The following is a 23,935-nucleotide window of genomic DNA, read 5'->3' as shown; positions in this document are numbered from 1 at the left end:
GTTGCCTCGGCTCACTGTGGACACCCTGACCACCCACACCTACACCCACACCCACACCAGGGCCCCAGTGGCTCGAGTCCTCTGGGAAGGCTTGATAGCAGGGCCTCTTCCAACAGGAAACGTGGGCAGAGGTGGAGGGGATGGGCAGGATGCCTGAGGCAGGTAAAAGGGCCTGAGAATGAGTGAGAGGCAGGAGCAGAGTTGTGGGTGACTGGCTGTCGGTGCAGTGAAAGCAGGGGCTGTGTCAGCACAGACTTGAGTGGGAGAGGCTGGAGGCAGGGTGTAGAACAGGAAGATTTTGTAGTCGTCCAAGTTTGGGTGATGCAGGCCAGGGTGGTAACAGGGAGAACAGTGAGGACAAATGCAAGAGAGGAGGTAGCTGGGTGAGGACCTGCCTGACAAGTTAGTCCTGGGGCTCAGGGTCCGGTGGCCAGCTGAGGGAGCAGAAGGCATGGTCACAGAGGTGAGGATGAGGCAGGGCCTAAAACCAGCACCAAGGAGCCAGCTGAGACCCAGGACTTGGGGTTTAAAGAAAAGCAAGGGATAAAAGCCCAAAGAGGGAGCCCTGAGACCTGTTGCCTGTGACAGCATCCCAAGAATTTACCTGTGCACTGGTCTGATGTACACACCTCTTTTTATCTGAATCCAGATCCCCCTCCTCCCCCCCATATTCTGGACTGCTGTCTGCTGAAAAGAGTTTTTCTCTAAAACTTATGAAATCCGTGAATAAACATAATGAACAGCCACTCTGTTCCAGGTGCTGTTCTGAGCAATAGAATGAAGGGAAATAAGGGAGACTGCAGTTTACTGGCGGAAATAACAAGGCAACAATTCTTTCAGCCCAGGTGATCAGAGACTGTGACACAGCCAAGTCCAGGCATGTGGGAACCCAGAGGGAAGCATGACTACTTCTGTCTGGGAGAACTGGAAGGACAGTGTCACCCGGAGGTCCCATTGGAACTGGGTATTGCACAGTGGGCAGGAGCTCACCCGGCAGAGATGAGAGGAAGGTTCCCAAGCACATACGTGGTCATGGCAGTGGGAGGCAGCACAGCCTGGAGAGCTCGTAATGTAGCAGGAGGCGCTCGACCTCATCGGTAATTAGGGGAATGGGAATGAAAACCACAGTGATTCCATTTCGCACCCATTCAATCGGCAGATCTGAAGTCTGACATTACCAAGTATTGTGGAGTATGTGGGCAAAGGAATGTTCATCTGCTCTAGGCAGGGATGTAAATTGATCCAGTCTCTTTGGAAATAATCTTTATGCTCTATCCAGTGACTCTACTACCAGGTATATCTAATAGGGTCCCTCTTACCCATGGGCACTAGGAGACATACTCAAGAATGTCCATAGCAGCATGACTTGTAACATGTCAAAACTGGAAACAGTCCGAGTGTCCATCCATAGGAGGATGGATGAATATACTATAGAATATTCTGACAGTGCCATACTATATGGTAGTGAAAATGACACTACTGCTATATACATCCGTGTGGATGAGTCCCCAACGCACACTGAATCAAGAAACGACACAGAAGAGCCATTAGGATGAGTCTATTTACATGAAAGTTCAAACACAGGCAAAACTAACCAGGTCATTGTTTACCTATATACATAGGTGGTTAAACTGTGAAGAAAAGCAAGGAAGTGATTAAAACAGGGCAGAAGGTGACTTCTGTGGGGAGAAGGAGCCACACACGTGCTTCGACAATACTGGTGATGCTCTGTACGTGGGTGTCCACTTTTTATGATTGTTTAACCTGCACAGATAAATTCGCAATGAGGGATCACATTAGCCTTGCTAACCTGGGAACACTGACCTTGGTGTAACTGATGTTAAGGCTGGGATGATGCTGGAGGCAAGGGTTGGGAACACATTGGGAAGGCCCTCCTGTGCTATGTAAAACTTTTGATTTCATGTTGTTTTTCTAATCTGGAATATTTTAGAATATTAGCAGTATTCAGAATATTTAAAATATTTGTTATAGACCAGCATAATAAGAGGAATTGTCCTATATCTTCATCCTTTTGCCCCAGGTTTCTGCTTTCAGAGGCCTTCCAACTCAGAAAATAGGCTGTGTGCAGCATAAGACTAGATTGAGTCTTGAAAGGACAAGAGGAAATATTATTTAGGAGACATGGTGCTCTTGTGCATCTTGGAGACATTTTTGTTTGCCTGAAAAAAGTGAGACTGAGCTGGGGAGGAGGCTCAGCCTTGCTTCACTGTGCCCAGTCTTTTTGGGGACAGCCACATGGAATGGAGGAGTGAATGCAGCCAGGAAAGGAGAGGCTGGCAGAGACCCAGGAGGAATGTCCAGAATCTGAGTAGAGAGCAGTCCTGGGACACATCCTCTACAGAGAAATAAGAAGGACAATAGGTGGGGGCAATGTTGACATGGTCATGCAGCCCACAGCAGCAGGCATGTGTGTGTGTGGCACGATGTGCACCCTGTGCCTGATGGCATTGTGGCATCACGTGCTTCTATCCTGCGAGCCTTGACTTCAGGCACACCAGTCAGCCACGGCTCCCGTGAGGCCCTGCAGAGTGGGTAAGACATACCTTCCAGAACCTCTAGATATGGCAGGCATCCAGGTGGCCCTGGGGAATGCAATAAATGCCCAAAGGAAGATGTTAGCAATTTGATAAATTATGTTAAAATGCATCAAACTGTCTATCCCTGTTTCAAGCTTGTTGATACTGGATTTGCTTTTGCATATTTATATGGAAATGCATCTTTGTTGTGGCTTTTAATTTTCTAGTTGAATAACTTCAGGGCGGGCCCACTTTGTGTTTTCTTTTTGTTTGTTTGTTTTTAATTTATCTTTATTGTTGAAAGTATTACAGGTGTCCCATATTTCACCCCTAATTGGCCCCCTCCACCTTGCTCCCACCCTCTCCCCAGGCCTTCACCCCATTATTGACTGTGTCCATGGGCTATGCTTATATGCATATAACTTCTTTGGTTAATCTCTTCCCACTCTCCACACCTCTTCCCTCTTCCCTCCGAAATATGATTGTCTGTTGCATGTGTCAGTGTCTCTGGATCTATTTAGTTCATCAGATTCTTTTGTTCATTAGCTTCTTAAAGAAGACCCTTCAACATTTCCTGTAGTGCTGGTTTGGTGGTGATGAACTCTTTTAGCTTTTCCTTGTCTGAGAAGCTCTTCATCTGACCTTCAATTCTAAATGATAGCTTTGCTGGGTAGAGCAATCTTGGTTATAGTTCCATGTTTTTCATCACTTGGAATATTTCTTGCCACTCCCTTCTGGACTGCAAAGTGTCTGTTGAGAAATCAGCTGACAGTCATATGGGTGCTCCCTTGTAGGTAACTAATTGCTTTTCTCTTGCTGCTTTTAAGATTCTCTCTTTGTCTTTAACCTTTGGCATTTTAATTATGATGTGTCTTGCTGTGGGTCTCTTTGGGTTCCTCTTGTTTGGGACCCTCTGTGCTTCCTGGACTTGTAAGTCTATTTCTTTCCCCAGGTAGGGGAAGTTTTCTATAATTGTTTTTTCAAATAGGTTTTTAATTTCTTGCTCTCTTCTTCTCCTTCTGGCACCCCAATAATACGAATGTTGAGCCTCTTGAAGTGGTCCCAGAGGCTCCTTATACTATCTTCATATTTCTAGATTCTTTTTTCTTTTTGCTCTTCTGGTTTGGTGTTTTTTGTTTCCTCATGTTCCAAATTGCAGATTTGATTCTCAGCGTCCTCTACTCTACTGCTGATTCCCTGTAAATTATTCTTCACTTCAGTTTGTGTAGCCTGCATTTCTGATTGGTACTTTATTATGTCATTGATTTTCTCAGTTATTTTCGTAAAACTCTTACTAATATGGTTGAGCATCCTTATAACTAAAATTCTGAACTCTGTATCTGTTAGCTTGCTTGGAGCTATTTCATTTAGTTCCTCTTCTAGAGATTTCTTCTGTTCTTTCCTTTGTGACATGTTTCTTTGCCCCCACATTTTGGCTGCTGCCAGGTGTTTGTTTCTATGTATTAGGTAGAGCTGCTGTGTCTCCTGGAATTTGTAGAGTGGCTTTGTGTAGTAGGTGTCCTTTAGGGTCCAGTGGCTCAGCCTCCCCAGTCCCCTGAGCTGGGCCCTCTAGGTGCTCCCCTGTGTGGGCTGTGTGCACTGTCCTGTTGTAGTTGAGCCTTGGTTGCTGTTGGCGTCCCTGGGAGGAACTGACCCCCAGGCCAGTTGGCTGTGAGAACCAGCTGCAGCTACAGCCAAAGAGCTGCTGTGCTGGAGACACCCCTATAGAGCAGGATTTCCTTCAGTGGGGCTTTGGTGTTCACCAAGTGCACCCCTTGAGTGTGTCACTCATGGATGTGGTGGGGTTGTAATCCAACATGGTCGAGTCAGACTGCCAGGTGCACTGTCTCTGTGGCCTCCTGGGAGGTGCAAAGTCAGCCTGTGCCAGTGCCTTGCCCAAGGCCACCCAGCATGAGCTACACAGCAAACCGTAGTTGGCTGCTACTTATGCTGGGCTTGGCATTGCCCAGGAGAGGCAAAGCTATGAACCAATGCAGGCTGCCACTAGTGCCAGGCCTGGGGCCATATATCCAGATGTATGGGGCCCGCTGCTGCTTGTTTGAGAGATTTTAGGAAAGTCCTAAGCATAAGGCTCGAGAGGCCACTTGCATAGAAAAGCCCCTGGAAATGGCCTGGATGAGCCTGCAGGTGGGGAGGGGCGGGGCCTCCAGGAATCACAGGGCGGGGCCGAAGGTGAGTCAGGTGCTGGCGATTCAAATATGGCGCCTGCCTGCCGGCTGTGTGCGGGGAGGACTCGCCAAAGGAGCCATCGCCTCCGCCAGCTCTTCTGCCTGGGAGGAAGCCGCCCCTCCGCCTCTCGCCCGGATCTCAGGCAGGTTAGTTCCTCCCCGAGTGTCCCAGGTCCTTTCAGGCTGCTGCCCGGCGCTGGGCTCAGAGGGAGCGTCCGAGTGAGTCCATGCGCGGGCCCTTTAGAGGAGCTGCTGGGGCTCCCACGGCCTCCGCGACCCTCAGGGACAGTCCCCGCTGGTTTCACAGCCCGGAGTTGTGGGGATGTCTCTTCCTGGCACTGGGCCCCTGGGCTGGGGGCCTGCTGTGGGGCTGGGACCCCTCACTCCTCCGGGAAACCTCCACCGCTGAGATACCCTCCCGGGTTTAACCCGCGGCACCGTCTCAGCGATTCAGCCCTGATCCGCCCGCGTCTGCGCCCCTCCTCCCGGTCTCGATGCTCCTTCAGCTCCCTGGTTGTGGGGCTTCTGTGCAGCCAGATCTCAGGAGGCTCTGAGTGACGGTGGTTCTGTATTTCAGTTGTAATTTTGATGTGGTTGCGGGAGGCGGCGGGTGCAGCTGTTACCTACGCCGCCATCTTGTTTCCTCCAGCGGGCAGGCCCACTTTGGAATCTAATTATCCTTACACTGGGCAGGCTTTACTGAGGTTTGGTGCTCAAAAGACGGGATGACGCCAGACATCTTGTGCCATTTACCATGGGGCACCATGGGCTTCAGCATATTGCTGTTCTGAGAGTTGTGTAACATTCTTTTGATGGCCCAAGAATCAAGATGCACGGGTCTCAAGCTAAGTTCTGCCTGATCACTATTGTATAGTAGAGAGGTCTCTCATCGCCTAGATTCCTAACTAAAGGTTTGAAGACAGGCTCCAGTTTTGGCCACCTGAATGCACTGTTACCTCCACAGTGCTTTTTAGTGAAGGCCCAAGCGAAATGTAAAAGGTCCAACTGCAAATTCATTGCATGCAAGAGGCTTGATGCTACAAGTAGTGGAGACATTGTCCTAGAAGGAAATTGGGAATCAAAGCTTCTCAGAAGCAGCCTTTCCAAGCCAGGGTCCGGTGCAGGAATATATGTCCCTGTCTAGGGTGCAGTGCTGGAAAAGACTCAGACCTCCTGGGGTTCAGCAGAACAGGGAGGTGTGATTGGTTAGTAATGCCTGCTTTGAGTTCAGGAGTGGGGATAGTGGGCCGAATGCCATGTATTTTTCATCTAACCATTTCCTAGATACCTCCCAGGTGCTGGGCCCTGTGCAGATATTCTCTCCATTCACGTTCACGGCAACTCTGGAAGTAGGTGGCCTGCTCTTCCCGTGGGAAATGTTCATGGAAAGATGTTAGGGAATCAAAAGCAGGATCCCAAATGAAACATACGGTGTGATTACAGTTGTAAATTACAATTACCATTGTAAGTTGTAATTATAATTTGTAATTAAATTATAAATAATTACAAACAAATTTTAATATATATGGAATGGAAGAACCTGAAAGAAAATGCACCATAATGTTCATAATGGTTACCACTGGGCGGTGAGATTATGGATGGATTTCAGTTCTCTTTATGCTCATCTGTATTTTTCCATTTTTCAAAATGACCCACATTCCTTTTTCAAGCATACATAAGTTATGTGTGTGGGTGTGGCGGTGTGAATTTTTAAAGCATTATATATGTATGGAGTTGGTGGCATGCATTTTTCACTTCATAAATTCACCAGGAACATTTATTACTCCTCCTCAGTGTAATTCTTAGTAGCTACTTAGAGCAGTGCTAACCCTCCTGCCTCGTCTGGGCTGAAAGATTTGGGCAGGAGCCTTCTTAGTCGCCTCCCAATTTCTAATACTAGACAGACCTTGACCTTCTTCTGAAAAAATGAGGAAAAGGTGAAAAATCACCAGAAATCTAAAAGGCTTAGACTAGAATGCCACAGGGCATCCTTCTGAGGTGTCATAGAGACATCTTATGAGATAGTGTTGCTACAAGAGATTTACGAACTTTCTGATAGCTTCTATCACAGTCCAGGAAGGCTTGGCTTGTATAAAATAAGAAGGGGTGCTTATGAAGAGGGAATAAACTGACATCTGAAAAGATCCCATGGGATGTAGACCTTTTCCAGTGGGGAGAATGAGATTGTGCATATAGAGCACTTAGCCCAGCACCTGGCCCAGACACTCAGAATATGTTGTTATAATTTTAAAAATAAGATTACATTTATGTTATCACTTATATACACACACATTACCTACCTTTCCAATGTTTTAAAAACTTTGGTTTATTAGGAGTTATGCCAAGTGGGGTTTTGAAACCATCCAATGTGTGGAATTCTGCCAAACCCCGTTCTCTCTTCTCTGTAAACACATGGGTTGCAGGCCGAGACCCAGCTGGGGCACTGAGCGCCGCTGGGCCAGCTGAGGCCCAGGGCGGCTGTCATCCTGCCACACACCTGGTGCCACTGTGCTTGCGTGTTTCTCTGCTTGGAGTCACTTCAGTTTCCATGTTTGGAGCTGGGAAGAAGCCCATTTGGCTCACAGCCGCAGGGAGTGGAGAATTCCTTCAGACTGGGTAAGCTGACAGTCATCATCCCTGCTCCCAGTAGAAGTATTTCAAGTCATGATCCTTGGGTGGGATCAGGTCCAGTTCATTTTTGGCACAGATGTGCCTGCTTTACGTGAGCCAGATATATAAAAATCCAAATACACAGACCAGAAAACCAGGAAGTGACCTGCCACGTAACCGAACAGTTGTCTGGAGCAGCCTTTCAAAGTGCAAGCATCCTTTGAGTGTTCCCATGTGACTTGACTTATACAATCCTGACATGCACAGAAGGGAACAAAGTAGCCACGTATTATGTAGCAGGTGTGATAGTGGACATTGTGAGAATATTGTTGTAAAACACCTCTGCATGGCAGGGGTTATTTTCCTCTTTTATGTGTGCCTACCTGAGACTGTGAGTGACTTTCTCAAATATCAAAGGTAGGGCTCAAACCCAGGCAGAGCTGATTTTTAAAGCATGCCTCTTCCATTGCTCCCAGTTTTCTCTAACACCTTTCTATCAAATCTTATAGACACATGTTTATGGACCACAGCCATGTTTTTCTGCTATATTACTAATTTATGAGATAAAAATAAAGTGAATGGGTTGATTTAACACAAGTATCTTAAAGCCAGATAATTATAGATCTCCATAGAAAGAGATACAGATATGTAGATTTGGACCTAGTAAGTGACCTCTAGGAGCTGGCATCATGCATGTGAAAGGAGAGGGGACATACTCCTTCTCAAGTGGACAGAACAAAAGCAAATAGAGCCAGCTGCAGTGTAAAGAATTTCCATAAGGTGAGGAAGCACTGTTATGGTTAATCAGGGTTACTGTCAGTGTATCTACTTTTAACGATCTTAACTGAGTGTCTTATCTTGGCCTATCCAAGGTCTTCTGTTTTATAGTGTTCTTTATGATAACAAAAAATATACAACTTGGGGGGGTGGGGACAGCAGCATTTAAAGTAAAATATACTGAGTGCAGAGCTGTTCTGGGTTCTGGGTTGTGCACATTTTGAAAGGTGCATTCATGAAAGAATGCTTCCCCTGTGACCTTTTAAAAATTATTATAATTTTGTTTTCTTCTTGGAAAATGCCTCTATTGAAGATCTTCCTTTTAACAAAACAAAACAAAAAAAAACTAAACTAAAATTGGATTGGGTTTCAGAGATAATTAGCCTAATTTCCATTGTGTTCCTGAATCTTAAATTTCCCTTCCAGCCATCGATGTCCCTCTGCCTGTCACATCCTAGCCTAGAAGCCTTCAGCACCTCTGAATCCCTGGAGGATGCAATTACCATTTTGTTCCTGTATCTGGGACCTCTTCCCCACTCAGCTGAGCTTTGCTCCCTCCATGTCAAGTCTTTTCCCAACCACCTCATGAGTCCATATGGCATCCCTCAAACTCCCTCACCTGGACCATAGCTTTCAGCGCCTCCTCTCCTGTCGTCATTCTCTTCTTCCTGTGGACCTAATGGCCATCTTGACCTCTCCAGTGAAGCATCTGTATCACTTACAGACTATAGAAGCCTTTCTAGCCAGGGGAAGTGAAAAGGGATTTAACAGGGGATCAGGTGCTTTCAAAATAGTTGGAGGAGCTGCAGAAGAGGTCTGTAGGCCTCCAGGAATGCTTCCTTGACTGTTCCAGCCCTTGGTTGTCTCTGCCTTCTCTAGGCCACATTATTCATTCACTCAACATTTGTGGAGCAAAGGCCATTCCAGCTGTTAGGGACAGGGTACCAGGATGGATGAATACAACATGGTCCTTTTCCCAAAATGCTCATGGTTTACTTACACTAGATTATAATGAGGACTGGATAAAAGAGATGGGAACAAAGTGTTACAGGGCCCCAGCGAACTCAGCCTAGTCGCTGTGGGCTGGGGCAGGAGGCCAGAGGATAAGCTGGTCGGGGTAAGGAGCTGAGGGACACCCCTTGACCACTCTCTGTGACAGGACTACACGGTATCTTATCTTCCTCGTATTATGTAATTGTACAGTGGTAAGAGTACAATCTTGAGAGCCAGCCTAATCGGTTCAAATTCTTCTGGGTTCAAAACCTACTAGCTGTGTGACTGCAGACAAACCGTTTAGCCTCTCTGGGCCTCACTTTTCTCATCCCTAAAATGGGGGAAATAGCAGGACCCTCCCAGTGGGGTTTCGTGAGGGTTAAAAGAGTTAGTGCATAACAACACTTAGACCAGTATGTGGCCAAGTAAATATCAGCTGCTAGCATGGGCCGTTGTGTAATGTCTGACTCTGCAGCAAGCATCCTGCTGGGTGCTTTTCCATAAATTCTCTCAATCAGTACTCACAAAGGGCCTGGGAGATCAGCGTTATTGATCTGTTTTACAAATAAGAACTCTTATTTCTAGTTCCCTCTATGAAATTTTAGACCCCTCTAGGAGTTTTGTTCTATTTCTGTCCCTGCCACATGCTACTCCTGTTGCAGGATCCCTGCCAGAGAGGGAGGAACAAAGTCATCCTGAAACTCTGAAAGAGGGGAAACAGTTAAATTTGGATTCCAACAGAGCCTGTCATACTCTGATGTTAGTTATGGGAAAGGGGTCCAACTCAGCCTCATGGTCCTACTCATACCTGGTGATTTTTTTGTACTCGATTAACATTTTAATTAAGGATAACAAACAATAATTAAACAGATGACATTTAAATTAATTTTCCCAACTGTAAATAGCCTGATGGAAATTATTGCTAAATCTGACTTAAATATTTCTCCTTGAAAAAACCGTGACCTCAGACTACCTAGGATCGGAAACATCTCCTTTTTATGGTTTGTTTGTTTGTTTGTTTAAAAAAAGAAAACTCATCTGGCACCATACATAGTTATTACAGTATTATTGACTCTATTCCCTATGCTGTACTTTACATCCCCATGATTATTCTGTAATTACCAGTCTGTACTTCTAAATCCCTTCATCTTTTTCACCCATCCCCCAGACCCTCTTCCATCTGGCTACCCTCAGAATGTTCTCTGTGTTCTTCTTGTTCTTTTATTTTGTTTTTTAGATTCCACATATAAGTGAAAGAATATGCCATTTGTCTTTCTCTGTCTGGCATTTCACTCAGCACAATACCCTCTAGTTATATCCATGTTGTTGCAAATGGCAAGAATTCATTCTTTTTTATGGCTGAGTCATATTCCATTGTATATGTGCACCACTTCTTTATGCATTCATCTATTGATGGTTGCTTCCATATCTTGACTATTGTAAATAATGCTGTAGTGAACACAAAGATGAACATATCTTTCCGAGTTAGTTTTGTGTTTCTTCCGATAAATACCCAGAAGTAGAATTACTGGATACTTCTTTGTCTCTTGTTATGGCCTTTGTTTTAAAGTCTATTTTGTCTAGTATAAATATTGATACCCTAGCTTTTATTTTCATGAAATATCCTTTTTCATCCCTTTATTTTCAGTCTGTGTGTCTTTCGATCTGAAGTGAGTCTCTTGTAGACAGCACATATAAGGGTCTTGTTTTCTTATCCATTCAGCCACCCTAAGTATTTTGATTAGAGCATTTAACTCATTTGCATTTAAAGTAATTGTTGATAGATATGTATTTATTGCCATTTTGTTATTCATGTTTTTGATAATTTTTTTCCCTTTGTCTTCTTAATGATTTCTTGTAATGATTTGGTAGTGATGAATTCCTTTAGCTTTTTCTTCTCTGGAAAGCTCTTTACCTATCCTTTATTCTAAATGACAGCTTTGCTGGGTAGTCTAATCTTGGTTGTGGGTGCTTACTTTTCATCACTTTGAATATTTCATGCCAATCTTTTCTAGTCTGCAAAGTTTCTGTTGAGAAATCATCTGACAGTGTTATGGGAGCTCCCTTATAGATAACTAATTGCTTTTCTCTTGCTGCTTTTAAGAGTCTCTGTTTGTCTTTAACCTTCATCATTTAAATTAGGGTATATTTTGGCGTGGGCCTCTTTGGGTCCATCTTCTTTGGGACTCTCTGTGCTTCCTGGACTTGTATGTATATTTTCTTCACCAGCTTAGGGAAGTTGTTCATTGTTATATTTTTAAATAGGTTTTCAATCCCTTGATCTCTCTCTTCTTTTTCTGACACCTCCATGATGCAGATATTATTATGCTTGATGTTGTCCCAGAGGTCCCTTAAATTATCCTCATTTGGGGAGGGATTCTTTTTTCTTTTTGCTGTTCTGATTGGGTGTTTTCTGCTACCTTATCTTCAAAATTGCTGATTTGATTCTCAGCTTCATCTAATCTATTGTTGAGTTCTTCTACTGTATTCTTCATTTATAACTGGCTCTTTATGTTTCCTGTCTCTTTGTTAAAGTTCTTACTGAGTTCGTCTACTCTTAGTTCTTTGAGCATTCTTATAACCAGTGTTTTGAACTTTGCATCTGGCAGATTGCTTGTCTCCATTTCTTTTAGTTCTTATTCTGGATTTTTGTTCTGTTCTTTCATTTGGGACATGTTTCTTTTTCTCCCGATTTTGACTGCCTCTCTGTGTTTGTTTGTACATATTAGGTAGAACTGCTATATCACCCCATCTTAGTAGAGTAACCTTATATAGTAGGTGTCTTGTAGGGTTCAGCCTCTTCAGTCACCTGAGCTGAGCACTCCAGGGGCATCCCGCATGCAGGCTGTGTGCACCCTCCTGTTGTAGTTGAGCCTTGACTGCTGTTGGCATGTCAATGGGAGGGATTGACCCAGGCCAACTGGCTGGGAGAACCAGCTGAGACTAAAGTGGAGGAACTGCTGTGCAGGGGCAGACATCATAGAGTAAGACTTGCTTCAGGGGGTTGCTAGTGCCTGCTGAGTCTGCCCCTTGAATGTATCACTGGTAGAGATGGTTGGATGGTGCTCTGGCATGGTCTGAAGCTGTCCACTAGGTATACTGGCTTTGGGGCCTCCCAGGAGGTGTGGACCAAGATTAGCCAACATGTGATCACTGCCTGGGGCTGAGCTACAAAGCAATCTGAAGATGGCTACTACTTGTGCTGGGCTTGGAGGTGCCTGGGAGACCTAAGGTACAAATTGAAGCTGGCTGCTGTTAGTGCTGGGCTTGGGGCCACTTAGCAAGTAAGACATACAGGGCATGCTGAGGCAAGGCCAGATCCTGTTTGTTTGGGGGTTGTGAACCTTTGAGAGATTTTAGGAAAGTCCAAAACATGAGCCAAGACAAGCCATTTGTTTAGAAAAGCCACTGGAAGCAGCTTGGGTGGGCCTGCAAGTTGGGTGGGGCCAGGTTTCAGGGAATCACCAGTGTGGGGTGCATGGTATTAGCCAGGTTGATGAGGGCTCACCAAAGGAACAATGGCTTCTGTCTGCCAGCACTTCTATCTGGGAGAAAGCCACCCCTCCAGACCTCATATATGTCCCTGGTATCTTTTAGGCTGCTGCCCAAGCAATGGAGCTCAGAGAAAGTGAGTTCAAATAAGTCCATGCATGGGCCCTTTAAGAGGAATGCCTGGGACTCCAGCAGCCTCCATCTCACTCAGCCTCAATCTCTGCTGGTTTTCCCAGCCTGAAGTTATGGGGATTTCTCAGCACTGGAAACCTGGGCTGGGGGGCCTGGTGTGGGGCTGTGACCCTTTGCTCCTCAATGGGGACCTCCACAATTGAAATATTTCTCCTGGTTTTAACCGCCACATGGAGTGGGACCAGCCCATTTCACATCTGCACCACTCCTACCAGTCTCAGTGTCGCTTCTTCTGTATAACCTTAGATATAGGACTTCCATTTAGCCAGATTTCAGGTGGTTCTCAATAATGGTTGCTCTGTTGTTGTAATTTTGATGTGGCTATGGGAGGATTTTAAAGTCATAAAATTTGGCAGTAGGAGTTGGGTGGATGTGGATAACTAAGTGTGCCATGAACTGCCTGAGTGGAGTGCTTGGAAGTAATCGGAGATCACAGCATATACAGTCCCCAGAGGAAGCAGGCAGACTTCCTCCCTGCACCTTCATTTGAGGGCATCGTCAAAGTTAGTGGGCCTGCCTGGGACGGGTGCCCCCACCTTGCTACCTGAGCTGCTGCCTAGGGGTAGGAATATCCACTGTGTCCCTCTAACCATTTGTTTCCTCCAACAAATTCTGTTTTTCAAACTTCCTAGTAAAATGAGCAGAACATTTCTTCAATTGGGCATCCAGTTCTCCCTTTAATGAAGCCTGCCTGGCATTGCTCAGAAAAGGGCAGACAGGAAGAGGCTAACATTCTCTAGTCAGTGCCAGGCTATACTAAGTGCTCATTTAATTCTCCTGACGGCCTTGTGAAGAAGATGTTGTGATCCCCATTCTACAGATGTACACATAGAGCGGGGAATGGGTCCCATCAAATCCAAAGTCCTGTGAGAAACAGGTGGGGACCCCTTTCGTGGAGGTGAATTCTTTTCCTCACAGTGCTGGTCTCTGTCTTTCAGGGCACTGGTGAGGCTGCTGACCTGTTTCTTGCCCACCCTTCCAGGGGTTCCTGCACTGTGTGGGTCTATGAATGGGCCTCACCATTCGAGAGGTCAGCAAGGCAGAGCAGATGACTGGGAAGACAGAGGCCTCAACCTTGACCTACAGAGCCCTTCAGCTTATTTTTACATACATTTCTTCATTTCACCCCAGAACCCTAGTGAGTTTTTGCCAAGTGGAGGAATTGAGGCCCATGGAAACCCAGGAGCCGGTTCATGAGAGGGGTGGAGCATAAACCCAGGCCTCCAGACTGCAAGTGGACCATCTGTGTCATCAGAGAAAAGGGCTTCATAGTGGACAGTTGCAGGGTGCTTTCTCTATACCAGGCAGGACCCCAAGTATTCCACACACATCTTCTCATTTACTCCATATTGCCCTCTGTGGTTGGTATTGTTCAGGTTATCCCCGTCTTGCAGGTGAGCAAACTGAGACCCAGAAAGTGTCGTCACTTCAGCAATAAGTAAGCAGTGGAATAAAGAGAGAAATTTTTGAGGGGAAGTTCCATTTTGTCACACCTGGGCATGAATAAGCAGGCCTCGGCGTATAAACTCTGAGAAACTCTGCAGTGTGCTTATCTAAAGGGCTGCATATGCTTTATTGGGAACTGCCCTGCCTCCCAGGGCTGGATGCCAGGCAGGCCATCTGCTCCTGGGGCCAGGCCTCCCCCTCTGATAGTCATTGCCTTCTCCCGGAACAACTGGCTCCTAGCAGGCTGCAGCCGTTAAAGATGGTCCTGGGAAAAGATCTTCACTAGTCTCCTCTGCAACCTAATTTCTACCACTGTGGGTATTGCTGTGTCTGCATAAATGCCCTGTTAATTTTCTGCTGCTGTTGTTGATCAAGGTTGCAGAATGCCTGGGGAGGAATGGAAGGAGGGCCTAGCCATGCAGGTTTCCCACTCCTCTGTCCACAGCAGCCAGACGTGCTTTGAAAAATCAGATCAGGTCACTCCTCTGCTCCGTGTCACCCACTGTATGGAATAGGTGCACCTGTGTTGCCCTGGGTGAGACCCTAAACCCAGACAGCTCTCATCCCTGCCCATAACATCTCTTTCTCATACTCAGTTCTCAGCTTGAACACTTCAAGGCCTTCCTGGTTCATTCCCTCCAGTCCCAGTAAGATCCCCTGTGGTATCCTCTCTTTGTGTTCATGGCGCTTTTCACAATACACACTTCTACATGTATTCTTTGCTGAGTATCTGTCTTTCCTATGAGACTGTCAGCTGTGTGAGGGTAGGGACAATGCTGTTTATCCATCTCCGAGTCCCCAGGACCTGGCATGTGATAAGCTTTGAGTCAATATTTCTGGACAGTTTCAGTCAAAGGGCCATTGTCACTGCCATCCTGTTACTGCAGGTTCAGAGCAGCCAGGTAACTTGCTCAGGGCCATGTGTTGTGGTGCTGGAATCAAACCAGTCTGCTTGGCTTGTGCTCTCTTTTCACCACCTCCCGACATCTGTGGTATTATTTACTCAACATCTAAGTCCCTTAGTGCTGTGTGTTTTCAGAGCATAAATATAATCACGATGTCTGTGAAACCCTAAGTAGTGGCCAGTATCCAGTGTGAATGTGGAAGTTCCACAGAAAGCCTTAATAGGGTGTTTCCCTTTCCCCAAAGAGACAAGACATAAAGACACAGAGCTGAGGATGTGGCTGGATGTGATGGCAACAAGGGAAGCGCTGGGAGGGGTGGACCTGGGGGACTGCTAGTCAGGTTTAGACACAGGATGGGCATAAGCAGGTGGTGGCTCCACCTATAACAGGTGTGTGGGAAGAGAGCGAGGGGGGTCTGACAAGGGGAGGGGGTGTCCTGGCAGGTAGGTAAACAAAGCAATAGAAAATCCTGGTGCCAGCCTGCTTCCTAAAGCCTCTGCCCCAGGGCATAGGCTGCAACCTGGGAGACTGCAGTGGGCAGAGGGGCCATCCAGTCAACGAATCTTTACTAAGCCCCTAACTATGCACCAGCATTTTCCCCAGCTGAGAATATAGTAGTAAATGAAATCCATGAGATCTCTGCCCTCACAGAACACAGTCTAGTTAGGGGAGGCAAATGAAAACAGCACTGGATAAGTACCTTTAGACAGTGACAAGTACTGAAGAGACTGCTTCAACTGAAGTGGTCAGAAGAGGCCTGAGATTCAAATGATGGCAAAGCCAACAAAGATGGGGGTGGTAGTGGTGATCCCCAGCAAAAGCCCCTACAGGTGGGCTGGAGCAGGCTCAGACAGGCTTCAGTTGCTGATGGTCTGCACCTCATCTCAACTCCAGATTCAGTGACAGCACGTTAATAGGTTGAAATCAGCCATGGTGAGAGCATTTACACCATGGAAATTGGCAAATGCTACAAATGGGGATCATTTCCTTCCCACATCTTAAATACTTAACACACCCTGATAGGCATCAGCAAGGAGCCCAAAGTGGGTGGAGCAGGATATTATCACAAAAGCAGCAGGCTTTGTTCTGTGGCAGTGGGCAAAATGTCTCTGACAGGTTTTAAGCAGAGAGGTAACATGATTTGATTTTCATTTGCCAAACAGATTCTATAAAACAAAGACTTGTGTCCAGGGAACAGTAAGTGTGGATAAGAGGAGGAGAGATTGATTTATCAGAATTGAGGGCCAGGCAAGAGCTGAATCCAGTAACTCAGGAGAACCGCCCCCACCCCTTACAGCAGCAGCAGCAGCAGCAGCAGCAGCATAGGACCAGAATGAGGCCAGTTGTCAGTGTATGTCTGTGGAGATGCCTGACCTGGGTCTGGAGGGGAAAGGGGACTGAGCCTGCAGGTGCTGCCTGGCCTGTGCAGAGAAGGGAGGCTGAAGCCTCTGCCATCTGCAGTGGGACGGCCATGCCAATCTATTTCATTTCCAAAGGGATGGCAGCAGCAAGCTCCAGAGGCCTTTACATCTCTATGGATAGAACCGATGGTTTACCCAGCATGTCCCTCAAGGAGATAAGTGGCTCCAAAGTGGCTATAAGTCTCCGTACCAAAATGGCTTCATTCTCACTACTGGCAAGTTCCATGTGGCATCTGAGCAGCACTGTCACCCAAGTTGCACACAGCAATGAAAGCAGGTGTTTCTCCAAGTCAACTGAGCATCAAAACTGCTGGGGAACTTCCCCACCCAGATCAGTTAAACCCAGAGGTTCTTCTGGTGGTAGGATTTGGTGTCAGCATGTTTGAAAGCTCTCTGGCTGATTTCAAGGTATGGCCCAAGTTGAGAACCACTGGATGAGAAGAATTTCTGTAGAGTAAGAGGCCAAGTATTTTTCCACATATTGCCTAGGGGTGGACTCTGTTGATAGGCAATTCCTGGCACGATGACAATACCTTGTGCCTTCCCTCTGGACACTGAGCATTAGCTGTGGGCTGAATTAATACAGCAGCTGTTGCAATTCCCAAAGGATGTTAAAGTGCTGAGACCCCCCCCCTTCTGGAGGTGCAGCCCCTTTGCAGATGGGAGATGAGGCCTAGATTCCAGCCACGCTCCTCAGTAGCAGGGAACAGTCTCATCAACCGACCTCAGGAGTGTCAAGTCAGCAGGTACAGGCAGGTGGCTGGGCATTCCATGGAGCATTGAAGAGGGTGTGAAATGATTCTATTGTATTTTTAGGGAAGTCAGATGTCAGAGGAAAATGAAGTTAATGCTGGTACTTGGTGCTCTGCTCAAAGAAAGTCAGGTGCTGACATGCTCTGATCTACCTTTTACCAACTTGCTGTGTGACTTGGACAATTAACTTCTCTGATTTTCACTCTCTGCTGTAAAGAAGATAAAGCATGAGGTGACTTTAAGGATTAGAACTCTTGTAAATGGAGTTAACAGAGGAACTGACACATAGTAAATGCTCAATAAAATAGGAGCTACTGATCTCCTCCTCCTCCCCCGTCCACCTCATTGGCACAAATTGGATGTGTGTGTATCACAGCAGTCACTCCTTGCTTGAAGAGACTCTGACCTCCCGTGGGACTTATGTGAAGAATATGAGTCTTGACAATTGTATATTTAAGAATCTAAATTCCCTCTCCTTAAACTCCTCCACTTCTCGGCTGACACCAGCCAATGTAAAAGCTGGGGTGAACCATGTGCAATGGGCGCTGTTGTTTGTGTCCCAGCGAGCTCATGCCTCATTGAAGGCTTTCCTGGGTGACTGAGACCCCAGCCAAGCTCTGCTTCTGGTTCCTAAGGCTTCTACTGCACAGATCTTAGGTGCAAAATATAGCTGTTTATTTTGAAACCTTTCAATCTTTGTCATTCATCCATCCATTCAAACAGCATTTGCAGAGCACCCACCATGAGCTCGAAACTAGCTAGCCACTAAAAAAAATGAGGGAGAAGTCTGCATGTCCTCCAGAAGGTTGTAACCAGTGGTGGAAGTAGGTAGAAAGCAGCTGTCACCCCTTCTGTAACAGAGGGATTACAGAGGCAGAGCAGAGACTTAAGAGTCTTTCGGGCTGTAAAATCTTTCTCAGTGGGCAACCTTAAGGATCGGTCTTGAAAGAAGGGGAGGAGTTTGCCAGGTGGAGAAAGAGAGGAGGAGAGTTAAAGGTGCACACATAGTACAAATGCCCGCTGCCTGTGGAAGAAAGAATGTGGAAGTACAGTTATCCCACAGGAAAATGGAAAGAGTCGTATGTCTGTTAGGATTCTCCTCACTGCAAGCGACAGATGATCCAGTGACTTCAACAACAGCAAAAGGCAGGATGGGGGAGAATGCTGGCTTCAAGTCCAGCTGGATTCGGGGCTTGAATACCATTAGGACTGGGTGGCCCTCCTTTACATGGCTCTCCTCTGTTGGGTCAACTCATAGTTCAGTTTGGGCCAGATGGCTGGGGCCGTTGTAGGCCCACAGCACCCAAGGCTGCAGTCTAGTGGGAAAATGAAATGCCTCCTCATGACCATCTCAGCCAAAGTGCTAGAATCGGCTCTCACTGGACCCAGTCAGCTCGGTTTGAGTCACATGCCTGTACCTGAGCCAGCCATTGCGGCCTGATCACAGAGCGCCCTGACTGGCTTAGGGCTGGTCCCCCTGGGCAGCTTCGCTAGGGAGGAAACCAGCACCGATGGAGGGCCTGCCACGTGCCAGTGCGCTCTGCCTGGCAGGTTGGCATAAATTAGCACCTGTGACCCTCACCACCCCTCTCCAGAGGAAGAGACTGTTACTACTATTGTATAGGTGAAGAAATGAAACTTCAAGGATGGGTGCTTTGCCTGAGAGCTCACAGGATTTGGACTACATTCTATGGACCCCTGAAGCTCAGCATTCTAAGAGCAGTCCCCTCTCAATTCCCGATGCATTTAGTCTGCGATCTGGTCTTTGACTCGCTGATGTCATGAAAACTCTGGACTGCTTGAGCTGCAGCCTCAGTTGTCTACCGCCTTCCTAACCCAGCTCCCCTGTCATCCCTGCAGGGCCCTCATCTTTGTGTCCCATGGAGCCGGGGAACACTGTGGCCGCTATGATGAGCTGGCTCAGATGCTGATGGGACTGGAACTGCTGGTCTTCGCCCACGATCATGGTGAGTACCCCCAGGGCCTCGGGGGCAGGGCCCATGATTCTGACCTGACAGTTTGGGGGTCTAGAAAGGTTTAGTCCATCTTACCTCCCTCCTTCCTCCTCAGTTATTCTCTTCTGATTCCTACAGTGAAACTGGGAAAAGACATCCTCCATGGGATGTTTCTAAGTTTAAAAATACAAAGTATGTAAACAAAAAGCGTGTTTGACCAGCAGTTTCTGTTGAGTTTGGAATCGAATCTAGTTAGGAACCTCCACTGAAAAACCAAATTAGAAATATGTTTATGTAAGAACTTGCCCCAGGCCAAGTAATTCTGTCTTACATTTATAGTGCACTTTCTGTACAAAATGGGCTCTGGTTTTCCCCCAAGGGGCTTCAAATGGATGTGGTGCAGTCAGTACGAGTACAGCTTAAACTCTGTTTTAACCACAAGAGGTTCACAAAGCATTTCAAACCAGGAGAACAGTAAAAGTCTCAAAAGGCCATGTTGGTCACAAGAAGACTCCAAACACACACACACATGCATGCATGCACACACATACAGACACATACACTTACACACACACATGCACACACGTCTCCATGCCCAGCCATTGATTCTTTGTCATGTAACAGAATCCACAATAACCATCAACATGTAATGTTCATTAACGAAGTTAGTATGTAGTTCCTTAATTATTTCTGTGACATTCTCCATGGCTGGGAAGGCTTCCAATATAGATCTTCTTTTGCCTCACAGTCTTTAAACTGAAGAGTTTTCTGTGGCAGAACATTGCCACCCTGCATTCCTGTGTGTTGTCAGCAGCACACTACCGGAACCTTCACCCCAGACGGCAAAAGGGCTCCGACACAAGCACCCCTGGGTCCAAGTCCCCACTGGACTGCGATTCCAAGCTGTGCTCTCTGGGAGACCTTGTTTAACCATTGCGAGCCTTCATTTTCTCATCTGCCAAATGGGTAAGATAGGGCTGTAACATAGTAAGGACTGTCATGAGATAATGCATGTGGGAGGCCCAGCGGAGTAAAGGCCTAAGCAACCTTTACTCTGTCTGCTCTGAGAGCCCCTCAGGCCACAATGCAGACCAGCTGGTGTCCTGTGTACCCCAATGGGGGGCTCCAAGGCTCTTAGCAGGACCAAGGCTGGGAGTCAGGGATGCTGGCCCCTCGTCTCGGTGTTGCCCAGAGCCAGGTCAGCTGGCAGGCCTGCAGAGGCTGCTGTGGAACTAGAATGAAACGATAGATACGGCTACTGACAGTGGTTTTGTTGCTGGTTTCTAGAACACAATTTGTAGAAACAGGTTTCTATAAATCTGATGCTAACTGGATTTTAAGTTAAATCTTGCTGTTTAATTATATTACAGAATTTTATTGGTTGGACAGAAATCTCGAGACCCCGTGACTATGTCAGCCGGGCTGTGTTCTCAGCGTGCCCAGCAGACTGGTGTATCAGAGCAGCACTCAGTATCTCGTTTAACTTCGTTTTCCACTTTCACCTTAGAATTTTACAGGTTGACCTCACGGGCATGAACAACTGCCAGAAATGAGAATTACTATTCCTGGCATTTATTGACTGCCAGCTGCACACCAGGCTCTGTCCTGGGCATTTTGTACATTATCCCTAATCTCTCATAACAGTGAGCATCACCACCTCATTTTAGAGGTGAGGGCTCTGAGGCCGTATAACCAGGAGAGCCCGTTGTCATTGCACCGAAGTGTGTATACCAGTCCTGGCAGTTTGACTGTACCCAACAGAAACCTGACAGTAGTAACTTAACGAATAAAAAATTTTTCTTCTCTCATGCCCCATGAAGTCTGAGGCAGACGTGAAAATGCCCCAATGCCATCAATGCCCAAGGCTCCATCTGCAGTTTTGCTCAGCTGTTCTTAGCTTGTAGCTTTCACGTCGAGGGATGCCATCTCCTCCTCATGTTCTCAGCAGGAAGGAGACACAGAAACAACACAGAGGAATAGGCGGGGCTCATATCAGGAAAGCAAATCTTTCTTGGAGCTCCCTGGCATATTCCAGCTACATCTCATTTGCCAGCACTGCATAGCATGGCTACCCCTAAGCTGCAAGGGAAGCAGAGAAATCTAATTTATTAACTGCGTATTTGCTGATCCATACAAAACAGGGTTCTGTGAGTAAGAAAGAAGTACAAAGTACACATCGCTAATAGCCTCTTGTCCTCTGCCACACCACATTCCAAGTTTATTATTTAAGAGAGCATTTCTCAACCCTTTCTACTTTATATGTTTTCTGGGTATAACAGCTAACTCACAGAATCACATTTCCATCTTATCCATCCCTATGTTCCTTTATATGGCTTTGATGGGGAGGTTGTTATTAGCATCATCAGTAAGGACCGGTTAAAGTTCCGAATCAGCCCTGGGTTAGGTGTTATATAAGGAGAAATGCAAGGACACAGTAACTGATGTCCTAATGGTAGGGTGACCAGTCTTTACCAGAAAAATTAAGCAGCCTCTATTAAGTGCTCAACTTTGTTAGAGTATTTATCATCCTGAGTGTTATCTATTCCTTTATGGTGGTGGCAGCAAGCTCCTGGCAGACAAAGACTATCTTGTTGTGTCATGTGTTAGCTTCTCTGTCTATCCCCACAGCCTCTTATCTGCTTTGTGGGGCCCAGGACTGAGCAGACAGGAGAAGCATGACCAGTGGTTGTTGAATAAATGAAGGAGTTTATAATCCAAAGTAGATCAGACCAGAAATGTTTCAAATATCAACAGTAAAGTAAGTATCCACATTAGCAGGGCACTATTGGGTCTTATCCTTGTGGAGAGGATCCAGCAGAGTGGCCACTGGAACTCTGATGGCCAAGGTTGGGGTAGGGGTAGCAGTCGAGTGGAGCTAGACAGTGATGCGGATGGAGGCTGGAGCAGAGGCGGGGTACAGAACCTCAGAGGCACAGGGTTTTCCCAGTGCTTGGAGGGCTTGCAAGGTGGGTGGGTCTTGTCGGGTGAGTAGGAGCTTACTAGAAGAAAAAAGGGTGTGGAGAGAGGCACCGATCATTGAGAGCTGTGGTTCTCACCTTGGCTGCCCATTGAAAAATACTGAGGAGTCTTGAAAAATACTGATGTCTGGGTCCCCTCTCTCCACAGAGACTGATTTCTTGGGGTTTTAGTGTGGCTAGAGCATTGAGGATTTTGAAACGACCCAAGGCTGGGAACCACCATTCCAGGCTGAAGAGGTCAGAGAGCAAAAAAACCGTATACACGAGATCACATGCTTATGTACTGTTCAGGTAGAAATCCTGGCACAGGGGTTTAGCTGCACCCTGAGGTTTAGGGACAGGAAGTGGGGAGCCCCTGCTGGCCAAGCTCGGGGCCCTGTAATGAGTCCCTTCGGGCACTTGGAGTTTGTGGAGGAATTTATGCGGGGAGAAGCAGGACGGCTGTGGGAAGCAGCGAGGGCCACCAGGAGTCTTTTGGAAGCCTCGGGAGATGGGCTCCAGGGCAGGGCCCAGCGAGAAAGGGGCATGGTCGGCAGAAGTGGAGTTGCTGCGGGGATGTCTGAACAGGTGGAAACCACGGAGGCTGGGATTTTCTGTGCTGTTCTAAATATAACCACCCAGCCCCTCGGTCGCCACCTGCTCTCTCTGACTCACTGGAAACCCCTCAGCCTCGCTGGCAAGCAGCGGCAGTGCGACCAGGAGAGAGGGGCAAAGGAGGCAAGGCGGGTGGAGGGAGGTGGGCAGCAGGCCCCGGGTGACAAAGCTGCTGGTCAGGTCGCCCTTCCCGGTAAGCAGCCCCCAACTGTGCAAGGACCCACTGAAAATTACTTTTGCTGGGGCTGGAGATGGTCTCTCTTTATTTACAAAGTATAAAAGAATCATTCTCAACTGATTAACAGTGAATTAATTATCTGCAAATATTTGAGGGAAAGTGTTAAAGGAAATTTATTTTGGTTTTTGGTTGTGGTTTTTTGATGGCTTAGGCACGTTTTATTGGTTTTCTTTCAGATATATATATATTTTTAACTGTGCTGTATGTGAGAAGAGGAATTTCTGAGCGAATGTTTGTGGTTGGCAGTTATGCCCGAGTAACTTGGGAGGGGCCTACCCTGTCCAAAGAAGGGTGTTTAGGAAATTCTGGGGAGAAAGATGATGTATGTGTGTTTCCCATGCATGGAGACAGGTTTGAGTCAGGTACCTTGCTGAAACTGTTCTAAGACAGACTGCCACCAGTTACAGGAATATATTTTTGTTTCAAAATTATGTTAACAATTTTTCTTGTCTTAGTAAATATGAGAGTGAAAATAATAGAGTGGCCCTGTGATGCTTCACAGGGCCCAACCCAGGCTGGGCGTGGGGGACTGGCTGTGCCTCTGCATCCCTTCGAGGTCTCTGTGGCTCCCTTCCTCGCCCCGCTCCCTGCTCTGTTCACAGTCAGGCATGCCCAAACCTCCCATCTTGGATACAGATCTCTGACATGGGTTTATTTGGTCACTTGCTTCTTTTTTGAACAAAGCAGAGACTTCCATGAGCCTCAGTTTGCTCACCTGTAAAATGAGGGTAATAATAAATAACAATAATAATAAAAGTTGCATTGTGGTTGTGGGATAAAATGGAGGAGAGAGGGGTTCTCACTGTTCCTGTAAGGCTTGTGGAAACCCACATGGCTGGGCTTCACCCCAGACTG

General features: G+C 46.8%; 1 protein-coding gene across 1 annotated transcript in view; it reads left to right on the top strand.

The window, feature by feature from the left end:
- MGLL (monoglyceride lipase) overlaps window positions 1–23,935 on the top strand; it is a 99,528-nt gene that overhangs the window by 21,073 nt on the left and 54,520 nt on the right. Inside the window, exon 3 of the mRNA XM_016197331.2 lies at window positions 19,176–19,282. Coding sequence (XP_016052817.1) covers window positions 19,176–19,282 — 107 coding nt within the window. The remainder of the gene's footprint in view (window positions 1–19,175; window positions 19,283–23,935) is intronic.

The sequence above is a fragment of the Miniopterus natalensis genome, chromosome 7, assembly GCF_054644295.1.
Source record: "Miniopterus natalensis isolate mMinNat1 chromosome 7, mMinNat1.hap1, whole genome shotgun sequence".
Lineage (NCBI taxonomy): Eukaryota > Metazoa > Chordata > Mammalia > Chiroptera > Miniopteridae > Miniopterus > Miniopterus natalensis.
The sequence above is the reverse complement of the archived record's forward strand: the minus strand, read 5'-3'. Positions and strand labels throughout refer to the sequence as shown.